This window comes from Medicago truncatula, chromosome 4 (genome assembly GCF_003473485.1).
Source record: "Medicago truncatula cultivar Jemalong A17 chromosome 4, MtrunA17r5.0-ANR, whole genome shotgun sequence".
In the NCBI taxonomy this organism is placed as follows: domain Eukaryota; kingdom Viridiplantae; phylum Streptophyta; class Magnoliopsida; order Fabales; family Fabaceae; genus Medicago; species Medicago truncatula.
In genome coordinates, this window is record NC_053045.1 from 49,919,014 (window position 1) to 49,945,496 (window position 26,483).

The following is a 26,483-nucleotide window of genomic DNA, read 5'->3' on the forward strand; positions in this document are numbered from 1 at the left end:
TTATCGAATATTTAAAGTTATGCTAGTTATCAACCAACTATCCTTAAAAAATAATCAACAAACTATCCTTAAAAAATAATCAACAAACTAGTCATTTTTTATGGGTCTATATCAAATTTTATTTCTAGCATTTGTACTCGTTTTTCTAGAGGTAGTACTTGTACTCGTTGTTTAGTCCCTAAAAAAATAGACTAAACACATACAATTTTAGACTTTGCAAAAAGTTAAAACTGAATACAATTACAAAGACTAGAAACAGAATATATAAATTTTATAGGACTAAAGACATGGTTAAATCTTATTTAAACTAGGGTAGCGACTCATGTCATGTATGGGACATATATTTTTTATTTTTTGTCAAGTCTAGTGGCTAGAGAAGAAATTTACCTCTAGGATGAATAAGTGGGTGTCCGGGATTCGAATCTCGGTCGCTGCACAAATTGTGCATTATCACTTACCAAATGAGCTAAGCTCATGGGGACTGTACGAGACATATTATCTACTTACCTATATATACTTTGCAGTCTCATATATATTTTCCAATAAACGATTAATTAATTAATGTTCATGATTTTTCCTATTTTATGTACTCAATAAATTTTCTTTCTTTAAAAAAAAACCATTTTCTTTTTTACCCAGTAACATTTGGACGAGATGGTTAGAACTTAAATATCCTTTTAGCTTAATCGGAGGTTTTGGATTTTCAAATTTAATTATGGGTATGCAGTAATATTAAATCTTTTGAGAGAAAACTACAGCAATACCCGACTCAATTGATTTTTTTTTCTTCTTCTTTTTCAATAAATTATTAATTTAGTCTTCAAAATATCGTATCTTCTACTTGATATTATAATATATAAATATAACTGTAACAAAAAAATATAAATATAAGAAATACTCTCTAAAATATATAATAAAAAAATTTCATTTCAGTCTCTGTTGTTAAGACGTGGAAAATTTTATTGACGAATTTTCATATAATTTTGGAATTAAGTTGATTTTTTATATATATTTAAGAATTATTTATTTATTGGAAAAAAAAACTATTTATAACTTTGTGATTATATTGGAGAAAAGGATAAAGTGTCCTGGGATTGGAAGGATCCTCCCAAAATCACAACTTTCATTTTGAAGATTTCCCATGACTAGTTTTTGACAAATCATGAAGGGGGAGGTTAGAGGTATTACTAATACTGCGTCGTTGCAGGCAAGCTCTTGAGATAATTATGCATTGTCTTAGAGATTGTGAGATATTCAAAGATCTTTGGAAGAATTTTATTAGGCAATTATAAGAGTACTTTCTTTAACCTTGGCTTCTCTCATTGGATTGACATGAACTTACAAACTATTTATATTGGTTTTGGACAATGACATTGACCTTTATTATTTGGTACGTACTACGACCAACATCAGTAGCGGAGCCAGGAATTTTATAAAATCTGGTCAAAAAATTTATCGCAAAACGTTACTTCCTTCCTGCGAATAATTTCACATTTTCTGCGGATCCTAAAATCTTAAGATATTACCTCACCTGGGAACCTTAATCCTTGGCAAAATCTGCAGGAAATGTGTTTCCTGCGGAATTTACACAAAAATCCGCAGGAAAAGCTAAAAGTTCTAGTAATGGTTCGGCTTGCTACAAAGAAAGTTGGAGCTGAGCCTAAGCTAGTGCCCAGCCTAGCTGGGGGGGTGGCTCCGCCCCTAGCCAACATGATTTGGCTTGATAGGAACAAACTTATTTTTTCAAGAACAATAGTGTATAATTGCCAATTAATGGCATTCCCTAACTATTCGACTGGGGTGGTTTGTTAGATGATAGGTGGTTGTTGGATAATATTATTAGATATGTGGGGGGATGAGGCTTTTACTTTGTTTTGGAAGGAATCAGGTTAGATGGTGTACCTTTTGATGTTAGATATGCTAGGTTGTTTGATCTTGTTGTCAATAAATTATTCAGAGTTGCGGAGATGTTTTTTTTTTTGGGTGTGTGGAGCAGTTGTCACTTGTTGTTTTGCAGGTTCGTGTGACTGACATGTGGATTTGGAAGCTTCATTCTTCCCATCGATAGTGCTAATGACCGTTATAATCATGTTTTGTGCCTTAAGAAAATTCCACTTAAGGTCAATATTTTTATTTGACATTATTTGTTCTTGAATAGTAGCAACAAAAATGAATCAGTTTAGTAGAAACATTTTGGATTATAATGATACTTTGTGCACGACTACTTGTGGCATGGTGGATGATCAAGATCATTTGTTTTTTACTTGTGCTTTTTACAGTCAACTTTGGCTTTTGATATCGGATTGGCTAGGTTTTTATACGGCTCTTCATGGTTCGTTTAATTGAGCATTTTATTCAGTTTGGAGGTCTTGGAGGCTTTTCAAACAAGTCTCGTTTGACTTTTAACATAATTTGGATTTAAGCTCTTTTTATTATTTGTAAGGATCGCAATAGGAGGCATTTTCATAATAAGACGAAAACAATGAGAGGAACACATTTCAAGGTTCAAAGCCAACACCACCATGCCAACTCAAATGGATTTTAAAATGCTTAATTATTATCGGAGAAAATAAATGCTTATTATTATTGGAGAAAGTCTCAATTATCATGTTTCTAATTCTTCGATCAAAAGTGATTTCTCGTTTCAAAAGTTTTTTTCATCTTGGTTTTGGGAAGCTTTGATCTTTTTTTTTTTGAAGAAACAAAAATGGAATATATTACTATGAACACTGTAATTGTTGAAGCACAAGACGTGCCAAAACAATCACAAAAGGATTACAACCCTGTCAAGATTACATCAAAGATAGTCAATGCAACATTTTTCATTCTTTATGCTTCGACCACATGGTAGTTAAGCTTTGTTTGTCAAATTTGACATTTGATAGCTCAAAATTTGGATTCTTGATTCTATTGGAATGAGTGTCGTGGAAACACCGGAGATTTTTAGAAGAGCTCAAAAATAGGTCAAAGACTTCTATAAATCATGCGTTTTATTCATTATTACCACTTTCTTCATCAACATTTCTTGATAAATCGATGTAATTAAAACTTATATTTTTTTAGATCACAACATAAAGATGTATTTTACTCTAACCGTACCTAGTAGTTTTAATCAATTCTATACATTGAGGTCGTATTTTTCTCCATCCACAAGAGACAAAGATCGAACTCTAATACACTTGCTTAAAAGTTCTTTCTCTAATTGTATCTCGTAGTTTGAATCAATTCTATATATTGAAGTCGTTTTTTTCTCCATTCACAAAAGACAAAGATCGAACTCTAATACACTTGCTTAAAAATCCTTAAAAGTCCAAATCTCTTAAACTTGGATGAATTCATTGACAATTCTTTAAACTTTTCTTGATATAATATATGTATAAAAAATACAGTTTTAAGTTTTAAAGACGCATACGTATCAAAGTAATAAAGAATCGAATAATTTAAAAACAGTAATTTGGAATCAAATGAATGGAGTAATTTGGAAATGAATCAATAAAAAAAGATCTGTAACCAAAAATAAAATAAAATAATAATAAATAAAATATTACGCGAGAATCATGGTAAATATGGAACGTGAATCAAACGAACTTGATAGGCAAGTCTCCTTATAACCTTCAAACATATAAATACCTAAAGCCACCTCTTGTTTTTTTTCTTCTCTTTCTTTTCATCATCTCTCTCCTAAATTTCTCGTCTTCATTCATTCAATTTCAATTTCAAGGTCTCAATTTTCTTTTTCATTCTCTTTTTCTCTTTTACGTTTCTCAGTTATGCTTGCGTATAATTTCATTATTAATTCAACATTGTTCTATTCTATGCTTTTGTTTCAGCACTTTTGATACGTTTTCCGCGCCGCTGAAAGAAAAAAACAAAGGTAGCTGATAAATCAGGTGTGTTTTTTTTCGATCTTTCTTTCTGCGTATCATTAAAGGATCCGAAATTATGTTGTCATTGTGTTGTGGCGTGTTCCATAGTTATAATCAACAAATTGTACCAAATCAATCATGCGTAAACATAATGTTACCCTTTAATTCAATCAATTTTAATTATATTGATTGATCTTATAGCCATAATGATTCATTATTTAATGCACGATCTGTTGTTGTTATTGTTGTTGATTTTTCTTCAATGAGTTTTTTTTTGCAATCCCCATACTTTTTAGTATAAAAAAGTTAGCCTTTTTTGGGTGATAGAACGTGAAAAGTTTCAACCTTTTTTTGATGAAGTAACCAGAAACGGTTGCTATCATAGGTAATTGACAAATCTTAGTTTCTATGGTCCCGGATGACTTTTGACACACTACAAAGCTTTATTTTATTGAAAATATGTAAAGCTTTTTAATCACACATTGAAAGAGATAGTTTTTTATTTTATTTGTGGCAACTTATAGGTATTGCGATTAGACAATGGGACAATGATTTGAATCCTAATTTGTTAAATAAAGTTGTATGAACTGTGATCTACGCCGTTACTTTAAGGTTTTTGATGTTATTGATGATAGCGGGACATCAACTCTAGGGTTGAGGTTATATTTCGTGACGATGACGTGATTTAGAATCTTCCTTTGATGTACCTTTATTATGTTATTTTAGGAAAACCATGTTATACGTGACGTTGTAGCAATTTAAAATCTTGCTATAATTTACCTTTATTACTTTAAATGAAATAAAGTTGTTCGAACCGCGATCTTTGCCATTACTTTAAGCTTTTTGATGTTATTGATGTTGGTGCCATCTCAAATATAGGGTTTAGGTTTGTATTTTGTGACATTGCCATGATTTCAAATCTTGCTTTAATTTACCTTTATTACGTTAAATGAAATAAAGTTGTTTGAACCGCGATTTGTGTCGTTACTTTAAGCTTTTTGATGTTATTGATGTTGGTGCCATCTCAAATATAGGGTTTAGGTTTGTATTTTGTGACGTTGCCGTGATTTCAAATCTTGCTTTAATTTACTTTTATTACTTTTAAGTTAAATAAAGTTGTGCGAACGGTGATTTGTGTCGTTATTTTAAGTTTTTTGATGTTATTGATGTTGGTGCTATCTCAACTCTAGGGTTGAGGTTTGTATTTTGCGACGTTGCTGTTATTTCAAATCTTGCTCTAATTTACCTTTTTATGTTAATTAAGGAAAACCACGATATACAGGGCGTTGCCGCGATTTAAAATCTTGCTTTAATTTACCTTTATTTTGTTAATTAAGGAAAAACATGATTTCCATGATTTTCTTTTTCATTAGTTTATACTACTAAGATGTTGAATTTCAAGAAACATGCCTATAAAAGGAGAAAAAAGTACTAAATAGTTAATGATGGTGGGTCTTCATGCTTGATTTAGGTTAAAAGTTTTCTATAGGTTATAACTTTTTCTTCACCTCCAGAAGTTTTTTTCAACATTGACCTTATACAAAGCCAGATGGCTGCCAACCAAGTACATCTTCTAAAAGTGAATTTTGATGGTGACCTTACACATGTTTTCCAGAATCTCGTTTTGTTTTTGACCCTTTTAAGTATTTTTTTGGTTTTGGTTTTGTTTTTTGTGGTGGAGAGTGATTGAGTTTGGTGTATGTACTTAATTTATGCTCATGTTGCCGTTGAATTGTCAAGTCAATGAAGGAAATATTTTATTGTTGTGAATATATTAATTTATAAGTTTATAATAATTTATACATGAATGTGAAGGTCGTGGGTTGGATCTGCAACTAACAAGTGACAGGCTGACATGTTTTTCTCCTCTCCATTTTAATTTCTATGCTTGGATAAGTTTCAACTAAAGAATTCATACATAACTACATGGAATCATGAAAACATGTGACTCTTACAATACAATGCATTACATCTGCATTCGCCGTTGTGAATCTCGTTCATTAGATAAAGATATAACGGCTCGTATTTTAAGTTTATTTATTGTAGTTAAAATATGAGCTGTCAGATCTTTATCTTATGGATGAAATGTCTAGTAGGCCCGATTTTCCTAAATGTAGAAAAATCCCGGTCCACATTGAACCTGTGTTTTTAACTCTACACTTGCATAAGTTTTTATTTCATTTCTTTATCAGATGTTACCATAAACAATTAATCATTAATATATTTTTGCATTTAGTGCATTTGTTCTTATGCAACAATGAATACATAAATAATGCTCCTTAGCAAATTTTTAAAATGCTTAAATAACTGACAATGTTACTAGATGAAAGTATTTTATGCACTCAGGGTTATCTGAATCAGATCTTCTGAAACAATATAAAATGATCCATTGCATATCTTTGGATTATTTGGATTCATTAGTCAGGAAAATCACGCGTTCATGCAGTTGGAAACGTGAAATGAATTCAAAGGAATCATATTTTTAATTGCGTGAATCTAAGTTTAAACAGTTACGCAAAATACGAGTCGTTTTTATCTTTATGCAAATATTCTGTCTTACGAACAACTAATTGAGTGCGCGTTTATCATGATAACCCTGAAAAATCTGTAACCGTCTTCCTTTCCGATCAATTTATCTATGCGTGTTTTATTTTGAACTTGATTTATACGTTATCATGAATTATGTTCCTTGTTATATACTTATTTGTTTATTTCACCCTATAAATTGCTTAGAAATTTTCAAGTTTCAGCATAGCAGAAAAAATATATCCATCATCAATATTTCTCTATTGCTTTGAAAATCTAAAGTTAAGTGAAAGTTTTTTATACATATGCTTGTAAGGATTGTAAGCTTTTTGTTAGTTATATAGATAAGGTTCTTTCTCTGTTTGTTTTCCTTTGACAATAGTGTTTTCCAGATTTTGCAAGCTATGTTTCAGTTATATATTCATATTTCATTTCACGCACATTAATTCTTATTTTTCCTAATTAAGCTATTAAACATTCGTTGTTGTCTCACCATGCTAATAGGCCCTGCAACATTTGCACTTGTCAGCTTATATAAGACTAACAAAATTTCAATTTTGCATAGATCTATAATTTATCTTTATTTTGGTTAATGCCTATGTTGCAGGTGCTGTAATTATCACTCTAAACTCGGAAGAATTATACTACTAATATCATCCCTTGGTACGAAATGCAATGCGATATATGATAAGGTATTGATTTAATATTTTTATTATTTGTTTCATTCATCTGCCTTACATATTTATTTGAATTTCATGACAAAACTCAATTTGCTTTCTCTGTTAACTTTCAGGGAAAGTCGTGTTCGATGGACTACTCACACAATAGAAGTGTCAATAAAACATTAAAGCGTTGGTTTTTCATTGACAAAAGAGTTGGTTAAGCTAAAGATTCGTATAAATCAGTTCTGTTCATCGACAAAACTCATCATAACATTGAACACAAACTTTTTTTTTTTGCCTCTGTTCATACATAGTTACATACCCTTTTAAGTAGTTTAGTTAGGTGAAATGGATTTGCAGCCTTCTCATGCTTCTCCAATTCTTACTGATCCTGTCAGCAAGTCAAGGCTTGGAATCCATTCTAGTTTGTTAGCTTATTCCCAACAAGATTCACCGCTATCTCCCGGGAAGTATACAAAATCCAATTCAAAGAAAAATATGGGAAGTCTCGATGATGTTAGGTCTAATGGTTGGTTGGATGCTATGAAGGCATCTTCGCCTCCAAGGAAGAAATCGGTACTCAAAGGTTCGAGCGCTCTGGTTGCTTCAATTGACTTTGACATGGAAGATTATAATTTATGGATGGTATGGTTTATTTCTACTAATTAATTTCTGCCTATAGTTCTATGCTTGGTTTCAATTAATTTATGTCTATATTTCTATGGCTTGCCATCATTAATTTATATTTCTTTTTTCCAGCTGGAATATCCTTCAGCACTAGGCGCTTTTGAGAAAATCATCGACCATGCAAAGAATAAGAAGATTGCAATGTTTCTCGATTATGATGGCACACTTTCACCTATAGTAGAGGATCCAGATTGCGCTTTTATGACTGAACCTGTAAGTAATGCATTGTTATTAACTCATATGGTCTTTAGTTTTAAGTGTTATTCACATTTTTTTACTCTTTCTCAAAATAATGTTTAGATGCGAACAACGGTGAGAAGAGTGGCAAAGTGTTTCCCTACGGCAATCATTAGTGGAAGAAGTCGCGACAAGGTATTTAAAATTTGTTCAATCTAGCTAGTACTAATTTAAAATATTTTTGTTCATCAGATTTATTAAGTCTAGAAAGTGGGGCTACTGTGTTTTCAGGTTTTCGATTTAGTTAAACTAACAGAACTCTACTATGCCGGTAGTCATGGGATGGACATTATTGGCCCTGTTAGTGACACTTTGCATGAAAACCATCCAGATTGTGTCAAGTCTACTGATGATCAGGTATGTAACAATATCTAACCGATCATGGATAATTGACCTCCTTTCATAGTCCTTTGCTAGGAATCCATAACTGTTGCGGTATTAGAATCATTAGCAATCAGTATGAGATACACGGCGGATATTGATACTTTGCCATATTTTTTAGTAAGTGATCTTCATAAGATCTGTCATTAAATTCAGAAGTTGACATAGCATTTGTATTTGAATGTGACAGGGAAATGAGATTACTCTCTTTCAACCAGCGAAAGAATTCCTTCCTATGATTGATGAGGTACAGAATCTATCTCCAATAAATAATGATTGATATTTTTTTTTTTCATGATTGAAAAAGAAATTAACCACGGGATATTTTCGTGCAGGTTTTTAGAACCCTCATCGATATTACCAAAGACATCGAAGGCGCAAAAGTTGAGAATCACAAGTTTTGCGTTTCTGTACATTACCGTAATGTAGAAGAGAATGTAAGGATTAATTGCCTACCCCCAACCATCGATTTCTTCTTTTTAATCTCATTTCATGTTCTCACCTTTCTTGAATTGATTGCAGAATTGGACAGTGATTGCTCAACGTGTCCATGATATTTTGAAAAATTACCCTCGTTTACGTTCAACTCATGGAAGGAAGGTATAATATTCCTATGTTCGACATTATTTTACCAATATATATTATTAGCTTTGTTCTTTACATAACTTTTGAACTTTTTATTATAGTCATTAATTTATTAATTATAAATTCTTAGTAACTTGTTACTCAAGTTTCTTCATAAACTTTGCCTATGTTGTGTTGTGATAGGTTTTAGAAATCCGTCCTGTAATTGACTGGAACAAGGGAAAAGCTGTTGAATTTTTACTTGAATCTCTCGGTATATAAGAACCTCTTTTTTTCCTCTTATTATATGCATTATTATGGGAAAGGTGTTTAATGATATATTATAATGTACAAAATTGTTACGTCCAGGGTTAACCGATATGAATGATGTGCTTCCTATCTACATTGGAGATGATAAAACAGATGAAGACGCATTCAAGGTATTGGATTTAATTAGTCTAGAATAACATTTTCTATTTTCTCTTTAATCCGCAGACAGATTATAATTCTAAAATTTTTGAATGTATTTAGGTGCTGCGGGAGAGCAATCGAGGTTGTGGAATATTGGTTTCATCAGTGAGAAAAGATAGCAATGCTTTATACTCTCTCCGAGACACCTCTGAGGTTTAAATCCCAATACTCTTTGCATGTTTTTTTCTTTTCTTTTTTCTAGAGTGCGTTCTTAGCATCTTTCTATATAGTTTATCATATGCGGTTCTTTTAAGTATGAACTAAGCAAGATTATAATTACGAATTATAATTATATACGTGTAGGTTATGAGATTTCTCCAACGTTTGGTGAATTGGAAGAGGAAGCAAGAAAGAAAGCATGGGAAGAAATGAACTTTATATGATTGCTATATATTGTTCACATTGGTTGTAATTGATGATTTCCTCCGGTTTCATTTCTTCTTATAAGTTTTTTTAGCGACTTTTTAGTAAGTTATTATGAATGGGAATTGGGAGCAATTGGATTCTGTAGAATTTTGGGATATTGTCCTACATATCATGATATTATTGCCATCTTATGCCTTGTTCTAATGGGTTAAATATATTTATTTTGGATTGAATGGATTGGATTATACCAGTTGTTCTAATGGTTGTTCTCTATGTTTTTCTTCTTTTCTAAACATGTTTTAAAAATAAATTTACCGAACATAACATGCTCTATTGTTAACGAGTATCTCCGGGGCACTCTTTAAGCACCCAAAGTGCTAAGTTTTTATGAGAGTTTATATATTTATTGCATTGAAAATTGAAGTTTTTACTTTTTTTTAAAGAATATTTTTCTTCATAAGGAATGCTTCAAGAGTGCCCCGGGGCACTCGTTAACAAGACCCAATTTTATTTTACAAAATAGTTTTCAAAAATAAAACATAACCAAACACTTGTCATACGTAACAAAAAAACAAAAAAAAAAACACTTGTCATAGTATAAGATTTAAATCATTTATGTTAGCTCTTTATTTGAGTTCGTTAATGTGACCAACATGACATTACATGTTGCTGATTAGGTATTTGGTGTTATCTATGTGACGTTTCTTGTTGGATTAGTGTGTAAACTAGAGGGAAATTGAGAGAGAAGGGTAGAGGTTGACGGAGGTCAATACTTAAGGCCTTCTACTGTTCTCTCTAGTCATGTGAATTATAACCGTTTGGGACAATGTGTGCAAGACAAAAACATGCACATTTCCTAATTACCTTTGAAGTTTCCAATAATATCCAAACTCACATATGTAAAATTTAGTCTCATCGTTAATAGTGTTGGTATGTCACGTTAAGCGCTGATATAGAGTTTCAAGTCAGTACATGGACAAATTGTTATATTATGCTATTACAAATATGTGGTTGTGTCCATCTTGTCCCATATCAAAAACAAATTATCCGCCAAAATATTCTTTCAAGAAATATCCATCTAACTTAATCAAAGGCTTACAACCTATTTTATATGAATCCAAGCATGCATAAATAAAATTTGAATTGTGGTGGGGACTGTGGAATACATTTTTACTGATCCTTGAATAGATATAGTGAAATATTCAAATTATAATAGCACTTCTCGTTGATATGATAAATATTGAAAACATCTGAAAATAATGATGCTTTTCAACTACTAGGCAAATGTTTAGCCGCAACTTATTTCCCAATCAAAGTTTTGTAAAGCTCAAACCAGATGTTACATATTGTTTTTGCCATTTAAGACCACATTTTTCAAGCTAATTAAAACAAAAAACACAAGCTTATGATAAATAAATAAAAAAATAGTATAATCCTATTGCAGAAAATGAGATTCAACCACCATCCTCTACAAACAATAATAAAGCCACGTAAAAGGTAATTCAGTCATTTTAGCAAGCATAAACAGACAATTTGTAACCACCGCCAAAGAATGGAGAATAAGAGCATTACTTCGATTCAAATATCATTAGGATCAATGTTTAGGGCATGATGAATAAATCAAAAAATAGGACAGTTCACACCACACTTTCAACCACAATTCCCATCAGGAGTAAGAGGATTACTTTGAATATTTCACTCCATAACATTTCACATTTTCTACGCATGCTTGAATGCATATAAAATAGGGTTTAAGACAATAGGCGATTGAGTTAGATGGATGTGTCTAGAAAGAATATTCGAGTGGCCAACTTATTTCTTATGTGGGACAAGATGGAAACAACCACATATTTGTAATAGCATATGCTTGGGAATGTAGAAAACAAAGAGAATTTGAAGTGGTTTTTAACACTTTTGCATGAATGAAACTTAATTTCAAACATGTAAAAGGTAATAAATAACAGTTAAACATGTTCTTTTAGTTTTTAGCATTTATTTGACAGTATCAGAGATCAATTTGATAGTGAGTTACATAATTCATGGACCAACTTGATTTTTAATGAATAATTTAAAGATCGATTTGATAGTGTAACAATTTGTAATGACTTTTATTTTATAAAAAAAAAAAAATCAAAATTTTATGTGTATGGAAGCTGACTTTTATTTCATAAAAAAATCAAAATTTGACGAGTGGACTAAATTAATTGAACATTATTAAAATCAGGGGCGTTCTAACTATTTCAATTAATATATGAAGATAAAATTGATCGATTTGTGCAAATTCAAGGACCAAAAAGATATCACACCAAAAGAAGGTAAAGAAAGACTAGCATGATGTGATGAAATTCTTTATAGGATGTTTAGGACATGAAAACACGACACTTAAAAGACTAAGAATTTAAATTACTTCATTGTTATAATTTTTCAAAATTTTCATTTTAGTCCTCCAAATTTTTTCAATTGACCCCAATAAATTTCCAAAAAATTGCAAATTGACCCTCAAATTTTTCAAAAATTACAATATGACCGCTCAGTTATTTCAAAAGTTATAAATTAACTCCTACTTTCAATTTTCAAATTTGACCCCAAAAAAATGAAATTTATAAAAATTGTCTAAAGATGATGACAACTAAATTTTTTATTATTTCATCCAAACAAGAATATTTAGAAATGAAGTCAATTTAATTAAATTCTAAATTCTTTAAAATTTCTCAATTATCCCATTCAAACACACTCTTCAAGAAATTGAAAGAAAAAAATTGTAGGATGTTAAAATCCACGATTGTAAATTTGCAACATTCAAGCCTCCTTGGACAAAACACACTCTAATTATTATTTTTTTCAAAGCCAAAACTAGTTACAAACCCGTGCTTCGCACGGGTTCAATAACGTATTCGATAAAAAATTTCTTTGAAAGAAGAGATGTTAAAACGACGAAACATTGTGCTTCATCATAAAATATGTATGGGCTGATTAAGAGAGAATATAATCAGTTTATGAGATTATGAATTGAAATAATATTTAGGATGGAAACAATTGGAACCAATAAAGGAACCAATGATGTGTGAATTATGATTACATATTATCCAAAATTATAAAAAAGAGTGTTGTTGTTATAGAGTTACCAAAAAAGAATTGATATCCATATTTACATCAGATGAAATCAAGCAAAGAAGTAGCATCGGTGAGTGAAGATAATCTAGTTTAGGATTAGAGTTAAGGTGATCTGTTGAAAGAGCGGATCATGAACACCAAATCTTTATTTGGGAACGACTTGAACGTGCATATTTTTAGGTGGCTTCTCTAGATTAAAATTAGCTTATCACCTACCTCTAACATATGTTCTCGGCAAAAGTTGAACCATTGACCGCCTATGTATTTTTCATAACTTGCTCTCTTTCCCATTATCAAGCGACACTTATACATTTTTTGAGCTTGTTTGCTAATGAGTGTGATTGTTTTCCGTGTTCCTTTTAGAAATGTCCTTGATATCTCATTTGGGAAGTGTTAGGTGCAAAACAAATTGCAGTGCTAATTAGATGTTATATATATAATTACATTTCTAAAACATTTACCAAAGCATTATAAAGATTTGCTGTACGAAAAGAGCATGTTCTATCTTGTTCAAGAGATTATGAAAACAACATTATAATTAACATGATACTTATTGGAACAATGAAGAAACCAACAATGTGCAGATTAACGTTACATAATAGTTAAGTTTATAAAAGAGACTACAAGTGTCATAGACTAACCAAAAAAGGATTTTTGCCAATATTTACATCAGACAAAATGAAAAGAACAAATGGCATCCAAAAGTCAAGATAGTTTATGATTACAGTCCAAAGCGATATGTCAAAATAGTAGAAGTTCAAATAGTTCAGCAGCAAAGATCTACTTTGGAACAACTCGAACGTGCAAGTTCATCGGTGACTTTTCAAGATCAATGATGAGCTTACTACCTTCTTCCTTCACACTTTCTCTGCAGAAATTGAACCACTGCCCACCCAAGTATGTTTCATAGTTGTTACATCAACTATATTCCTACTGCATAAGGAAAGACATCTTTCAGGTCATTATCAAACTTATACAAAATCATATCATCTGATGCTGACAAATTAGAAAATAATACCTTTTATCTTTCAACACAATGTTCGTACACAGTTTCTTTCCAGTCCCAATTGGCGTTGTCTTGACAATCTCATGAAGAAGCCCGATGATTTCTTTAAAAAAAATTACATATATAAGAACATTATAATCGAAGAAAACAAATAAATTAATTAAAGCACATAACTATACCATATAAAACTTCAGTTTTGAATTTTCCATCTTGAATTTCCTTAAATGACTTAAAGCGAAATTCATGAGTAAGAACGTTAGTTAACTTGTCATACTTCTGCACCTTTGTACCACAACCAAAAACAACCTTAAATGGATTAAATGCAATGTCATTATCAAACACATGACAATTATACAAAGTATAAGTCTAGTTTTCCTTGACCAAAGCCTTCCAATGCTCCAATTCTCTATATCGAGTTATTACATGAACTCGATCACCCTAAATCCAAAAAAGAAACCAAAAAATATAAATAAATCAAAATGTACACTAATAAGTAACATTGATAAATCACAAAGGAAATTACAACAAATCTTAACTAACTCATCTAACCTTTGCATCACAAATAATGAGCTTCATATGTTGATTCTCATTACTACCAGTCACAATCCAAGAATCCAGCACTCCAAATCCTATTTTCCAAATGTCCAAATCATTTTTGAGATCCTTAATGTAGTCATAATCCCTTGACATTGAAAGTCCTATATAGAAATACAATAATACATCATTTAATTTTATTCCCTTTTTTCATTCTGATATCGAAAGAAGCTAACAAATTTCTATGTGATCAATTTTTGTATCATCAAATCAACCTGATCTTAAATGCACAAATTTCTATTTCATCAACTTTTTAGACCTCAATGATATCACCAAAACAAATTTACACCAATCAACTTTCGTACGGCTCAATGATATAGGAAAGAATAAACCAAATATGGAAACTGTTACAGCTTTAGGATTACTCACAAAAACTAAAATAACCCACATGCATAGTTTTTTTTTCAACTACAGTACCAGAAGCTAAAATAACAACAATTGTGTCAAAACCTTACCATGAACTAAAATTCAATCATCATGACCTCTACTGTACTCCACATTACAAAGGAAGATTTTTCTACAGTCATGCAACATAACAATTTCTGGTACATAATCCACTAACAATTGAAAAAAAAAAACAAAACCCTTAAAATGCAGAATTGCGAAAAAAGGAAGAAAACCACCTATGATGAAGCAAAAACTAAAACAGTGTTGAAAAATGAACCACTCAAGCCATAAAATCAGTCAACTCAAGTCATGTATGGTCTCATAACCATGAAAAAAGGAAGAAAATGACCTCTTATGAAGAAGAAAGTGAAACAGTGTTCCCAGCTGAACTTAGATACCGTTTGACCAAGGTTTTTTACGGTCTAAAAGTTACTTGAAAATAAAGTTAAAATAAAGGCCTTTAAGAAAGAAGCTAAAGTTATTTGGTTTCTTTGTTTTTTTAGTTTTAAAGCTAATTTTAAGTTAAACGTTGTTTGACAAAATATTGTACAAACTTTGATTTTTTTTTATTTTTTATGGTGTCCGGGGTTCGCACCTCGGACTTGGCATATTTATGCATTGTTCCTATCATCTGAGCTAAACTCACGAGGACAAAACTTTGAATTTATTATGAATTAACATAATACATAAAAAATGTTTAAAATATTTCTAAAGGCTAAAAATGTTTAAAACTAAAAGATATTTTGTTTTACAAATACTATATTTACTCAATAACCTTTACTTTGTGTAACATGAGTACAAATTTGTATCATCTTATAAATGACTTGTTAAATATTTGAATAAGAGAAACAATTTAAGGAGCCTGAAAATATTAACATAAATAATATCAAAATAGTTGATTTTTTCTATTTCAATTATACTATATAACAAATTTCGTTATAAGAATACCATATTTTTTGTGTCTTTCAAAAAGATAAGAATTTATATTATATGATATTATATTTGTTACATTGTTGGTTTCATGGAAAAATATATGTTTAGTTTTTTTGAATAAGAAAAAGATATGCATTAAAAAAAATACCTTTTTTAGTAAGTACTTAATTGATATTGTGTTTGACCTAACATTTCCTTAAAAATGTAAAGAAGTTGAAAAATAGTCGGATCAAACGGTATCTTAATCTACCACAACCGCAATGTAGAAGCAACTGAATTTGGAAGAAAAAATTGGAAAATAATTTAAAATAAAAAAATTGGAAAGTAGTTATAAGTTTTTAAAAATATAAAAATTGGAAAATAGTTAAAAAAAAAATCGGTGAGGTAGCACTCAACCAAGCAACACTAAAAAAAATATTATATGCATTAGCGTAACAAAAATACAGACAAACGAACATAAAATATTACTCTAAACGTTAATGTGTGTATGTATATATTCACGAGTTTGAAGAAAGGAAACAAATATATTTGGTATCATTAAATGACAGCGTGAATAAAAATATTTGTGAGGTTGTGATGATTAAACGATATTGAAATTAAATATATAAGTGATAAAAAGATAATAAAATTTCTTTGAAAAAAGATAATAAAATTAAATAGAACCTCCTTAAAAAATTAAATGGAACGGTTCAAAAAATAAAATAAAATAAAGTTAAATGGAAGAAAAAAAAAACATATTGAAATATAATATTAAAAAATAAAACAAAAGGTTCCCAACGTGAGTTGAAAAGAGGTGATTGTGAAATAAATTATCGAGAAGTAGTTTTTTAAAGTAACATTCAAAAACTTTTGTCCAAAGCTCATTCGATTCAATTGTATGCATTCAAAAAAATTACTTTTTTTAGTAAGTACTTAATTGATACTTTGTTTGACCTAACTTCTCTTTAAAAATGTAGAGAAGTTGGAAAAAAGTCGGGTCAAACGATACCTCTATCTCCTACAACGGCAATGTAGAAGCAAATGAATTTGGGAGAAAAAATTGAAAAATAGTTAAAACCATAAAAATGGGAAAAAAAAAGTTAAAAGTTATAAAAATTATAAAATAATTAAAAAAAATTGTGAGGGGTAAAATGGAAAATGCATCCATATAATGATGAGGTGGCACCAAACCAATTTCTCCAAATAAAAATAACCTAAATGCCTTTCTAAAGGGCAAAAATGTAAAAGACAAGGGATTAATATTTAATACTCCCTCCGTCCCAAATTGTATGACGTTTTGGGCATTTCACACATATTAAGAAATGTAATTAATATTGTGTGGGAAAGAGATATTATGAGTTGTTTTACAAAATTATCCTCAATAAATGATATGGAAAAGATAAATGAAGGATTTGAAAGAAGAGAAGGTAATAAATAGTTAAGGATATAATAGGAAAAATAACATTAATTTTTCATTGGTATTGTAAAGCGACATATAATTTAGAACAAATATTTTTTTTAAAGTGACATACATTTTGGGACGGATGGATTATATAATAAGTAGATTATCCTCATCAATTTTTTATGCATTTTATCCTTATCTTTCAGCTAGAGACTAATATAATGACAAAGTGCCCGACGGATATCCCAAGATTCATTTCTATGATGTGGAGCATCTATTCAAAATTTGGGTGAGGAAAAGTGTTGAACTAAGGTTAACTATTGGTTGACCTATAGTTTCTTCAAATCAAATACTAAAATTTCTGTTCTATAATATTTTTGTCATGATCGGAGTTCGAACTTTGTCTCCTCTATATATGTATTTTTTGTTTTTTCATCTATCTACTAAAAGAAAAATATTTATATTTATAACTCAAATATAAAAAGTTCACTTGTGATACAAAGTACAAACCATAAATATTGGAGTCTCTTTATTACGTGATTTTGAGTTTGACATTCTATCAATGTATATGGAAAAAAAAAAAAAAAAAAAAAAAAAAAAAAAAGAAGACAAATTTTACAATGAAAAGAAACACTTTTTCAACTTAAAAAATGTAGATAGCACAATTTTAAGATAACATTTCTTTTTATAATTCTTTGAACATTGTCATTTGGATATTGGTTAACATTTTCCTTAATACAATTAAAACATCACCTACAAATTATTATTCTCCACTTTACATTAATTTTAATAATACATAAACAAATAGCAAAAAAAGAGTAAAATCATCATTTTTTTTGTCAAGTAGCTTAGTAGTTGGACAATTAACTTTGTAAAGTGAATAAATGAGATATCTTAGAACTTCAACTCCTATTTTCTATAATTGAGAGTTAAACTTACGGAGACATTTTATTCATCTTTTTTTAATTCACATAAAATGATCAACCGGACAAATATTGTGAATAAAATAAAAAAGAAAGAAGATAAACTTAAATTATTATCAAGATCAGTTGATAAAAATTGATTATTTATGGCTAATTCATTAATGCCAGCTCTTAATTTCTAACCAAGTCTATAGTGTCTGAAAGCTAGCATCGTGTTTATCTCTGAAAATCCAGAAATGGCAGCAACATTGCAAACTCCGCTCTATGCAGCTATCTCCTCTTCTCCTGCATCATCATCATCATCATCATCTTCCATTCGAACAACAACATCATTCTCCTTCTTCCGTTCTACACCGCCACCAACTCTCCTCTTCAACTCCAAAAACTCCTTCTCTTTAATTCGCGCTTCCTCCACTGACACTGTTATCACTGAATTGGATGCTGTTTCCGCTTTCAGTGAGATCGTTCCAGATACCGTTATTTTCGATGATTTCCAAAAGTAACCTTCCTTCTTCTTACTTCTACTTCTTTGCATTTAATTAATTATCACGCCGGTAATAATTTAAGAAAATGACATAATTGAATGTAATTAACTGTGTTTGTGTCTGACACGTGTCAGACACAAGACATATCTTCAATCAGAAGTGTCAGGTGCTACGTAGATTTTATCTGATAAGTGATTATTCTCTATACTTCACAGGTTTCCTCCAACTGCTGCTACTGTTAGTTCATCACTGATTTTGGGGATATGTGGTCTTCCGGATACTATTTTTAGGGTTAGTTCAGTTCTTTCGAATCCAACATGTGCATTTTGATCTGATTTTGAGTGAGTGAGTTGTTTTTTAATTTTTAATTATTATTCTTTGTAGAAGGCTGTGGAAATGGCTTTGGCTGATTCTGAATGTTATGGACTTCAAGATCCTAATGCAAGATTATCTTGTTTCGCCACCAAGGTGCTTATTTTTTTTTCCAATCATGTTAGGATTTGATAGTTGGTAATTCTTGACACTCGTTGACTAAATCATGGAAATTAAGAAAGTTGGTAGTAATATTAAATTTGTTGAGGATTGATAATGTTTTACAAGTTTACGCTAGAATTAGTTTTTGTTTCCGTCATAGTGTTTATTACAGGTTAAGTGCAACATAATTATTGATATCTTGGTAAAAAAAAAATTACTGCAGTTGAAAAATTAAAAGGATTGTATTTCAGATGAAGTAGTAATAAGTAGTTTTCTTTTAATCATCATTTTTTTGGGGATTGATGTTGAAATTGTAGGCTTTAGTGAATGTTGGTAGTGACATGACAAAGCTTGTCCCTGGCCGTGTTTCAACTGAAGTGGATGCGCGTCTTGCTTATGACACACATGGCATTATCAGGAAGGTACTTGGTTCTGTTTTATGATACTCTTCATGTTAAAATTATATTGTTATGCATCTTGAACATGAGATTATAATGTTAAGGTCTTCTCGAAGTTCATTGCGTTTTCTTTAGAGTTTTCAAATCAAAACTCTTCTAATGTTTCAGATTTACAAAGTTCAAATAAACTTGTCTACTCCATCTGTGAGTATGTGCGTGGTACCTCCCTAGTATAAATGTAAACAGTTCTGGTTTTGCTACCATATTTATGGAAAGGATAGTTTTCAGTTTATTGTGTCATTATCATGTGAACAATCCCCAAATTAAGAAGATAAGTATATGTATGTGTGCTTGTGTAAATTCTAAAGTGTGTACACAATTTGAATCTCTTGACAGCAAGTAGTTCTCAATCTGTTTAGGAACAAGCATTGCAGTTTTTGAACCCTCCTTAATACTCTACATTTTTTTTAAGTTCCCGACAGCATTTAGTTGTTATTCTTTTTAGAAACAAGCTTTTCACAGTTTTTGAACCTCAATGCTTAACAAAATACACATGTCTTGTGCCTAGGTGGGATCTGATGCTACTGTTATCAATTTTACAGGTGCACGACCTGTTGAAGTTGTACAATGATAGTAATGTCCCTCATGAACGTCTGCTATTTAAAATTCCTTCAACATGGCAAGTGAGTAATTGAAAAAGTAGAATGGTAGTGCCAGATGAGTTCAGAAACTTTGGTACTTTACTTACTGCCCTCGTGCCTTGTTTGTTTTTTTATTAAGGGAATAGAGGCTGCAAGATTGCTGGAATCAGAGGGCATACAAACACATTTGACTTTCGTTTACAGGTTGTTTTGCTTAGTATTTGAAAGAAAACTCTTGAGATCTATACAAGAAGGATGTCATATATGTTGTGCACATTGCTAAATATCTAGTGTCCCATTACTTTAAGGCATTGGTCGAACATTTTTTGCATAAAATTCTTTCTGGAATCCTCCTCATACATTGCATGCATTGTTACTAAATAACATGAATGATATGATGAGAATTTTGATAATATGTACAATTTTACTGTCGCTTTTCTAAACCCCAATTGAGTGACCATTTCCGATATAATCTCCGGTCTGGCATCTTTATTCGATTGCAATGATAATTTCCAGTCAGATATCTTTATTCTATTGCAATGATAATTCTTACTAGTTCATAATAGGTTGAGGTTGTACATATTAGTTTTAGAAATCGTAATTAAACTCAAATCCTAGTCTTTGAATGAAAAGCAATCCCCGACACGATGCCCTCTAATTTGGAATTTTATTTTTTGAACGGCCGAATTCGGAATTTTATGATTTGTTATTTTGCATTAAATGAAAATGGAATTATTTGCTTTGGCGAATATCATGTATTTGGGTATTCTAAACTAATGTGAAAATTTACCAATTCATTTATAAAATTCAAACATCTAAGTTTGTATCCTAGAATCTAGTGCAGTGCTGTATTCCCACTTGATATATACGATTTTTACTTTATTCGCATTTAAGTTTATGATAAAACATTATGCCGCCGAACCCCGCTTAGTGGGATAAAGTTTGGTTGCTATTGTTGTTGATTCGTGAAATGAGTTCTGTCACGTTAAAATTTCACATGATCTTGTCATAATGAGAACCGTGTTCATCTCAGTTTCTTCATAAACTTTAAATAGATGAGATCCTTTCAAAGTTTGTGAATATTTATGAAGAGAGAGATAGATACAAAATTTCTAATGATAAGTTCATGTAAAATTTTATCTTGATGAGAATCCATTCCCATTTTATCCATTCCTAATCATTTTATGGACTGGTTTTATTCTTCAGCTTTGCCCAAGCTGCTGCTGCCGCTCAAGCTGGTGCTTCTGTTATTCAAATTTTTGTTGGCCGCGTCAGGGTATCTTCTATATATGTTTGATTGATGTCTGTCAGATAACATTTATTTGGGAATCTTATTTAAACTTTGTGCCATTTTTAGGACTGGGCGCGTAATCATTCTGGTGATAAAGAGATAGAATCTGCCAAGCTAAATGGAGAGGATCCCGGGCTGGCATTGGTCTGTTGTTCAAAATGGCTTTTCCACTGATGTTTTTACTCTAATTAGATTTTAGATTTACTTTGGTGAAAATAAATTGATAAAGCTCTTGGTGAAAACTTAGAAATTGAGATGTGATACATTTTGTGGTCTAGTTTAAGTGAGAAATGTTGGTATGACTTGCGGGATCCATCTTAGTTTAGACAAGAATCAAAAGCCTAGGCTAGAAATTTATGTCAATTACTAATCAAGCTTATACCTGAAAGCATTACTATTATTAATATTATTATTGTTATTGTTATTGCTATTGTTTTAGTTATTGTTATTGTTATTTTATTTCAGGTCACAAAGGCTTACAATTATATTCACCAATATGGACATAAGTCAAAGTTGATGGCAGCAGCAGTTCGTAACAAGCAGGACCTATTTAGTCTTCTGGGGTATGTAAAGACTTCCATACAGTCATATCCAACTTAATTCCTCATTTAAGTTTAATTTAGACAATACCCTAATATTTTTGCTTTATATTGCTCGTCTAGGGTTGACTACATCATAGCTCCATTGAAGGTGTTGCAGTCTCTCAAAGAATCCGTTGCTTCTGGTGATGAGAAGTACTCTTTCGCTAGGAGGTTATCACCGCAGTCTGCTGACCGCTACATGTTTAGTGATGAAGAGGTTTGATTTCAGCCTCTAATATCTTTTGTTGCTCCCTTAATATTGTAGGAATTTCTTATTTGAACCTGCAAAATTGATATGGTATCGATATATCTCCACGCCATAGCTGCAAAACATAATGCCATGCCCCTTGGATCCTTCTGAGTTATATAATGGAAAGTCAAGAACCAGTTAGGTGAAGAGCAATTTCAAAATTCATTTTGCATTTGGGGCTTCCTTCAAAAAAAAAAAAAATCATTTTGCATTTGGGGCTGTTGGTTGTTACTCCCATAATAATTTATATGAGGGACAAGGAGGTCAGATTCCGTGACAGACTTTGACAAACATAACCCTTGATTGCCAAAGAGTTTTTCATTTTATTTATAGATGACATGTTAACAAAACAATGCCAATTTTTTTAGTTCCCCGCCCGAAACAGAAAAACCAATATAGTCTTTGTTCACTTCCGAACTTCTGCATTCTGATGGATTATCAACTTCTATCTTTTTTCCCCTTTGTTTATCTCAAACACCCAGAGTTAAATATTCAGTTACATGACATTTCTCTTTCTTGGGTAGTAAGTTTTTGTCTCGTAAAATAGTAAATATTTTTATATCAACCATCACCTTGGTATTACATTTGATTTTTTAAAAAGAATTATATGGGGGTAAATGCAGTGAACCTTTTTTTTTTGTAACAGGGTACTTCATACCCCTGTCAAGAAGCTATGCAAAACCAAAATTCAAAATTAGTCAACTGTAACCCCCCTCACTCTATTGATGTGAAGTTTTCTTAAATTGAGATGTCTATGCTGTACCATTGACAGTGTAATACTAATACAGCATGTTATCAACTTTGGATTGCTTGCCTTAGGCTAAGTAGTTATGCCAACCTTATGCCTGTTCTGTTTTTGTTGCTAACCTCAATCTTCAGTCAGAGAACTCTAATAGAATACCATTCTTATTCTTGTGACTGTAATATTTTACTAATTTATAGTCTTGCTTTACTTATATTCAGCTTGTTAAATGGGACCAAATGAGCCTTACAAATGCCATGGGGCCAGCAGCAGTGCAGCTTCTGACTTCTGGGCTGGATGGTTATGCTGATCAAGCAAAGCGGGTGGAAGATTTATTCGGGAAAATTTGGCCACCACCAAATGTATAATTTTACCTCTTACGATGTTTAGGCTGATGGAATAAACAGAACATACAGCAGATGGAGGGAATCTTCTGTTTGCTTTGTCATTTCTCTCATGAACTCTGGAACATTTTCAGTTTTTTTCCATGTAAAGCACCCAGTTCCTTAAAAGCAAAATTTATTATCTTTAAGACAATTTGCTATTGTCTTGAGTTTAGGATCCTCTCCTCCATTACTGTAGTTGTATACATATTTCTAAAATATGGCATTTATTGAGCATTTATGTGACTTATGCACAGGAAACTGTAGTGGGCAGGTCATTGATTTTAATTAAGTACGGGGCAATGTCAGATCTTGTGTTGGGGTGGGGGCTGCTAATATACTGGAACAAAAGGAAGATGAAGAACATGACGATGGTTGCACAAATAAATTTCAAATTATTTGTAGACACTAAGTTTAGGTCCGATTCATCTCCACCATTTTATGCAAACTGGATACATATGGGTAAACTGACGAATCCCCTTCAAATACTTTGGAAATCTTGACATGAATCTCGTATTATCGAACAATGATATTCTATAGAATAATTTTGTATCATGGAAACATTAATTTGTTGTGTTCTTTATATTTATAAAGAAATTTGTATTAATTTGACAAGGGCATGTCGCCTGGTTGATGGATTCTTGCCGATTACTCTGATAGCTCAAAAACTTTAAGATATTGGTCCATATTAAATCCTAAAAAGTGGTGGTCTTGCTGCCATTCAATTAACCGTAGTCACTTAACTCGGAAACTAAGTTAGCTTAGCATGAGAAATTAATATATAGGGACTTACTTTTTTTTCTCATACATATCTCGGTTCATTATTTGGTGAAGAGAATTTTTTTTCAACGGTTTCGGGATGAATTCGCAGCGAGAAAATAGGCAAACATCCATTCGGAATTGTAAAATTCCTGTAAATATCCCCTACAAATCAGAGAAAATGCAAAACCGCATGATATTGATAAACATCTGTAATTTGCCCCCTTTCTCGGTCTCCACCCTTACTTAACATGGAATGGTCGTTGGCTGTCTATGTGGACTGAAACGCTAGGAGAAACGAAAATTCAAAATTAATTTGTTACTCGTTAAAAAACTTCAAAATTTCATGGTGCATGTTCTTATGATTTTATAAATAAGATAGAAAAATTGGGAAATGAAATTTGACTGTGAGTTTATGCTTACTTAAAACAAAATTACAATTTTGCACGTTTAGATCAAAAAATAAAAAATTGATCGAGGCTTCATCAAGATGGTATGAAACTTTGCATATCAATTATATATATATATATATATATATATATATAGCTGGAAGAGAAAAAGAAGTAGATTAGGACTGCCTTTTACCATTAGCTGGCAGGGAACTCAGAGAGAGTTCGGTAGGAAGGGTAGGAAATCTTCAACTTAAACTTAAACTCGCGTAAAGGGAGAAAGAAAAGAACTGGAAATGCATATGACGATTAAATTATGAATGAAAATCGCAACTACTGGCACAATAGATACATACCGGTACTACTGGCCCACTATATATAATATTTTTTTTTTTGAAGGATGGCCCACTATATATATATATATATATATATATTGAAGAGGCTAAAATGAATTATATTACCACATCAAAAGATCTTCCCTAGCATAAGGTATACCAGAGAAAGACATCAGAGTCACAGAACAAATATTTACAATGGAAACAAAATACAGTGAATAAAATTACCACATCAATTATATATATTTTTTATAGATGTTTCTGCAAAAACCAACTTAAAATTCAATTTTTAGGTAGATGTTTCGTTGTTTTGTTTGTTGAACTTTTGGCACTTTAAAAATTTATAATTAATTCGTCTTTTATCGGGAAATTCTTTTTTTTTTGTTTTTGTGGAAAGCGATATTTTAACATCGTAAACATTCATATAAAAGATCATGAAAAAAAAATCAATCTTTAGGCCACTTTTTTGGAGTTTATGTCTACATTGAAAAATTAGAGGTAAAAAACAGGAAGAATCTCAAATCATACGGTTAGAATTTGTGTTTAAAGGGTCTCTTTTTTTAGACTTTGCACTCAGTGGTGTGTAACTGGGTGTGGCATGTAGAAATCTGAGAATCATTTATTCTTGACATGCGGTGTTTTTGGTCAAATTTGGCAACTTGTTCGTAATTGGCTTGGTGTTTGTGCAGCGGATCCTTCTCATGTTTTGGATAATTTTCTTCAATTTTGTACTTCTTCAGGTTATGCAACATCTAGGCGATCCTTCATGAGTTTGCTCTGGTTTGCAAGCACTTGAGTAATTTGGAAGGAAAGAAATGACCGGCTTTTCAGAGGCAAAGAAAATTCTCCCATTAAGCTTTTGGAGAAGATTAAACTTCTTTCCTTTTGGTGGTTTAAATCCAAATTTATTGTTTTTCATTATAATTTTCATAGTTGGTGCAGAAATCCCTTTGTTTGTATGGGAATTGGCTAATTATTGTTTCGTACTGTTCACACTTTTTGTACTTTGTTTATATTGTGGTTTTTTCTCTGGCACACCTTGGGCTAGGAGAATAATCAGTTGGTAGTAATATAGTTCATTTTGATTTTTTTTTAAAAGTTTAGACTTTGCGTATATTATGAAGTCAATTTGACAAATTGACCTATTATCATCAAATTAACACTCACACAAACCCTCACACCTCATAATCCTATGAGCAAATATTCACCTCAAATTTTACACTTATATACAAAAATATGCTCCCTAAAATTAACATTAATCAAGAAAATTAAACTTTAAATAGTGAATGCAACTTCAATATGATGATAATAACTCATACTCATAACAAAATAATTATAGCAAGGGTTAAATAATGTTTAATTATGGCAAGGAAGATTTTCATACTTTGCTATATACAGCATAAGTGTGTTCCATACTTTCTAAATAATGGTTAAATAATGTTTAAAGGGTTGCAATAGATGTTTACCCTAATTTTTAAGTCGAGCAATCCATCAAACGACCTAAGAAGTAGTTTTTAAAGATTATTATTCATATAAACGACTTAGAAAGAAACCCTCTTTTCTTCCCACATAGGCCTTTATTCTCTCCTATCTTGCCATCCTCTTGTTTCCACTGCTATTAGAATATTTAACTACGGTAAGAGCCTTAATTATGCCC

The 26,483-nt window shown here is 31.2% G+C and overlaps 2 protein-coding genes across 5 annotated transcripts; both read left to right on the forward strand.

Annotated features, from left to right (window-relative positions):
* Nucleotides 1-3,599: 3,599 nt before the first annotated feature.
* On the forward strand, nucleotides 3,600-10,020 carry LOC11407921 (probable trehalose-phosphate phosphatase G). 3 transcript variants are annotated; one of them, XM_024781497.2, is made up of 15 exons: nucleotides 3,600-3,721; nucleotides 3,831-3,890; nucleotides 7,000-7,084; nucleotides 7,186-7,296; nucleotides 7,453-7,699; nucleotides 7,814-7,954; nucleotides 8,042-8,113; nucleotides 8,210-8,335; nucleotides 8,550-8,606; nucleotides 8,695-8,796; nucleotides 8,882-8,959; nucleotides 9,128-9,197; nucleotides 9,293-9,363; nucleotides 9,455-9,547; nucleotides 9,698-10,020. In XM_024781497.2, exons 5-15 carry the CDS (start codon nucleotides 7,553-7,555, stop codon nucleotides 9,764-9,766), a joined length of 1,026 nt encoding a protein of 341 aa, XP_024637265.1. In that variant the 5' UTR covers nucleotides 3,600-3,721; nucleotides 3,831-3,890; nucleotides 7,000-7,084; nucleotides 7,186-7,296; nucleotides 7,453-7,552; the 3' UTR covers nucleotides 9,767-10,020. The 3 variants fall into 3 exon arrangements, with proteins under 3 accessions (XP_024637265.1, XP_003608755.1, XP_039689903.1); XM_003608707.4 differs by having other exon boundaries at nucleotides 7,186-7,699; XM_039833969.1 differs by lacking the exons at nucleotides 3,600-3,721; nucleotides 3,831-3,890 and adding an exon at nucleotides 5,914-6,673 and having other exon boundaries at nucleotides 7,186-7,699.
* Nucleotides 10,021-18,254: 8,234 nt separating this feature from the next.
* LOC11410681 (transaldolase) lies at nucleotides 18,255-23,597 on the forward strand. Of its 2 annotated transcripts, none has more exons than XM_003608709.4 (11): nucleotides 18,255-18,597; nucleotides 18,799-18,874; nucleotides 18,968-19,051; nucleotides 19,375-19,479; nucleotides 20,058-20,138; nucleotides 20,236-20,300; nucleotides 21,303-21,372; nucleotides 21,454-21,531; nucleotides 21,853-21,950; nucleotides 22,050-22,185; nucleotides 23,182-23,597. In XM_003608709.4, exons 1-11 carry the CDS (start codon nucleotides 18,335-18,337, stop codon nucleotides 23,326-23,328), a joined length of 1,203 nt encoding a protein of 400 aa, XP_003608757.1. In that variant the 5' UTR covers nucleotides 18,255-18,334; the 3' UTR covers nucleotides 23,329-23,597. The 2 variants fall into 2 exon arrangements, with proteins under 2 accessions (XP_003608757.1, XP_013457627.1); XM_013602173.3 differs by having other exon boundaries at nucleotides 18,971-19,051.
* The last annotated feature ends 2,886 nt before the right edge of the window (nucleotides 23,598-26,483 follow it).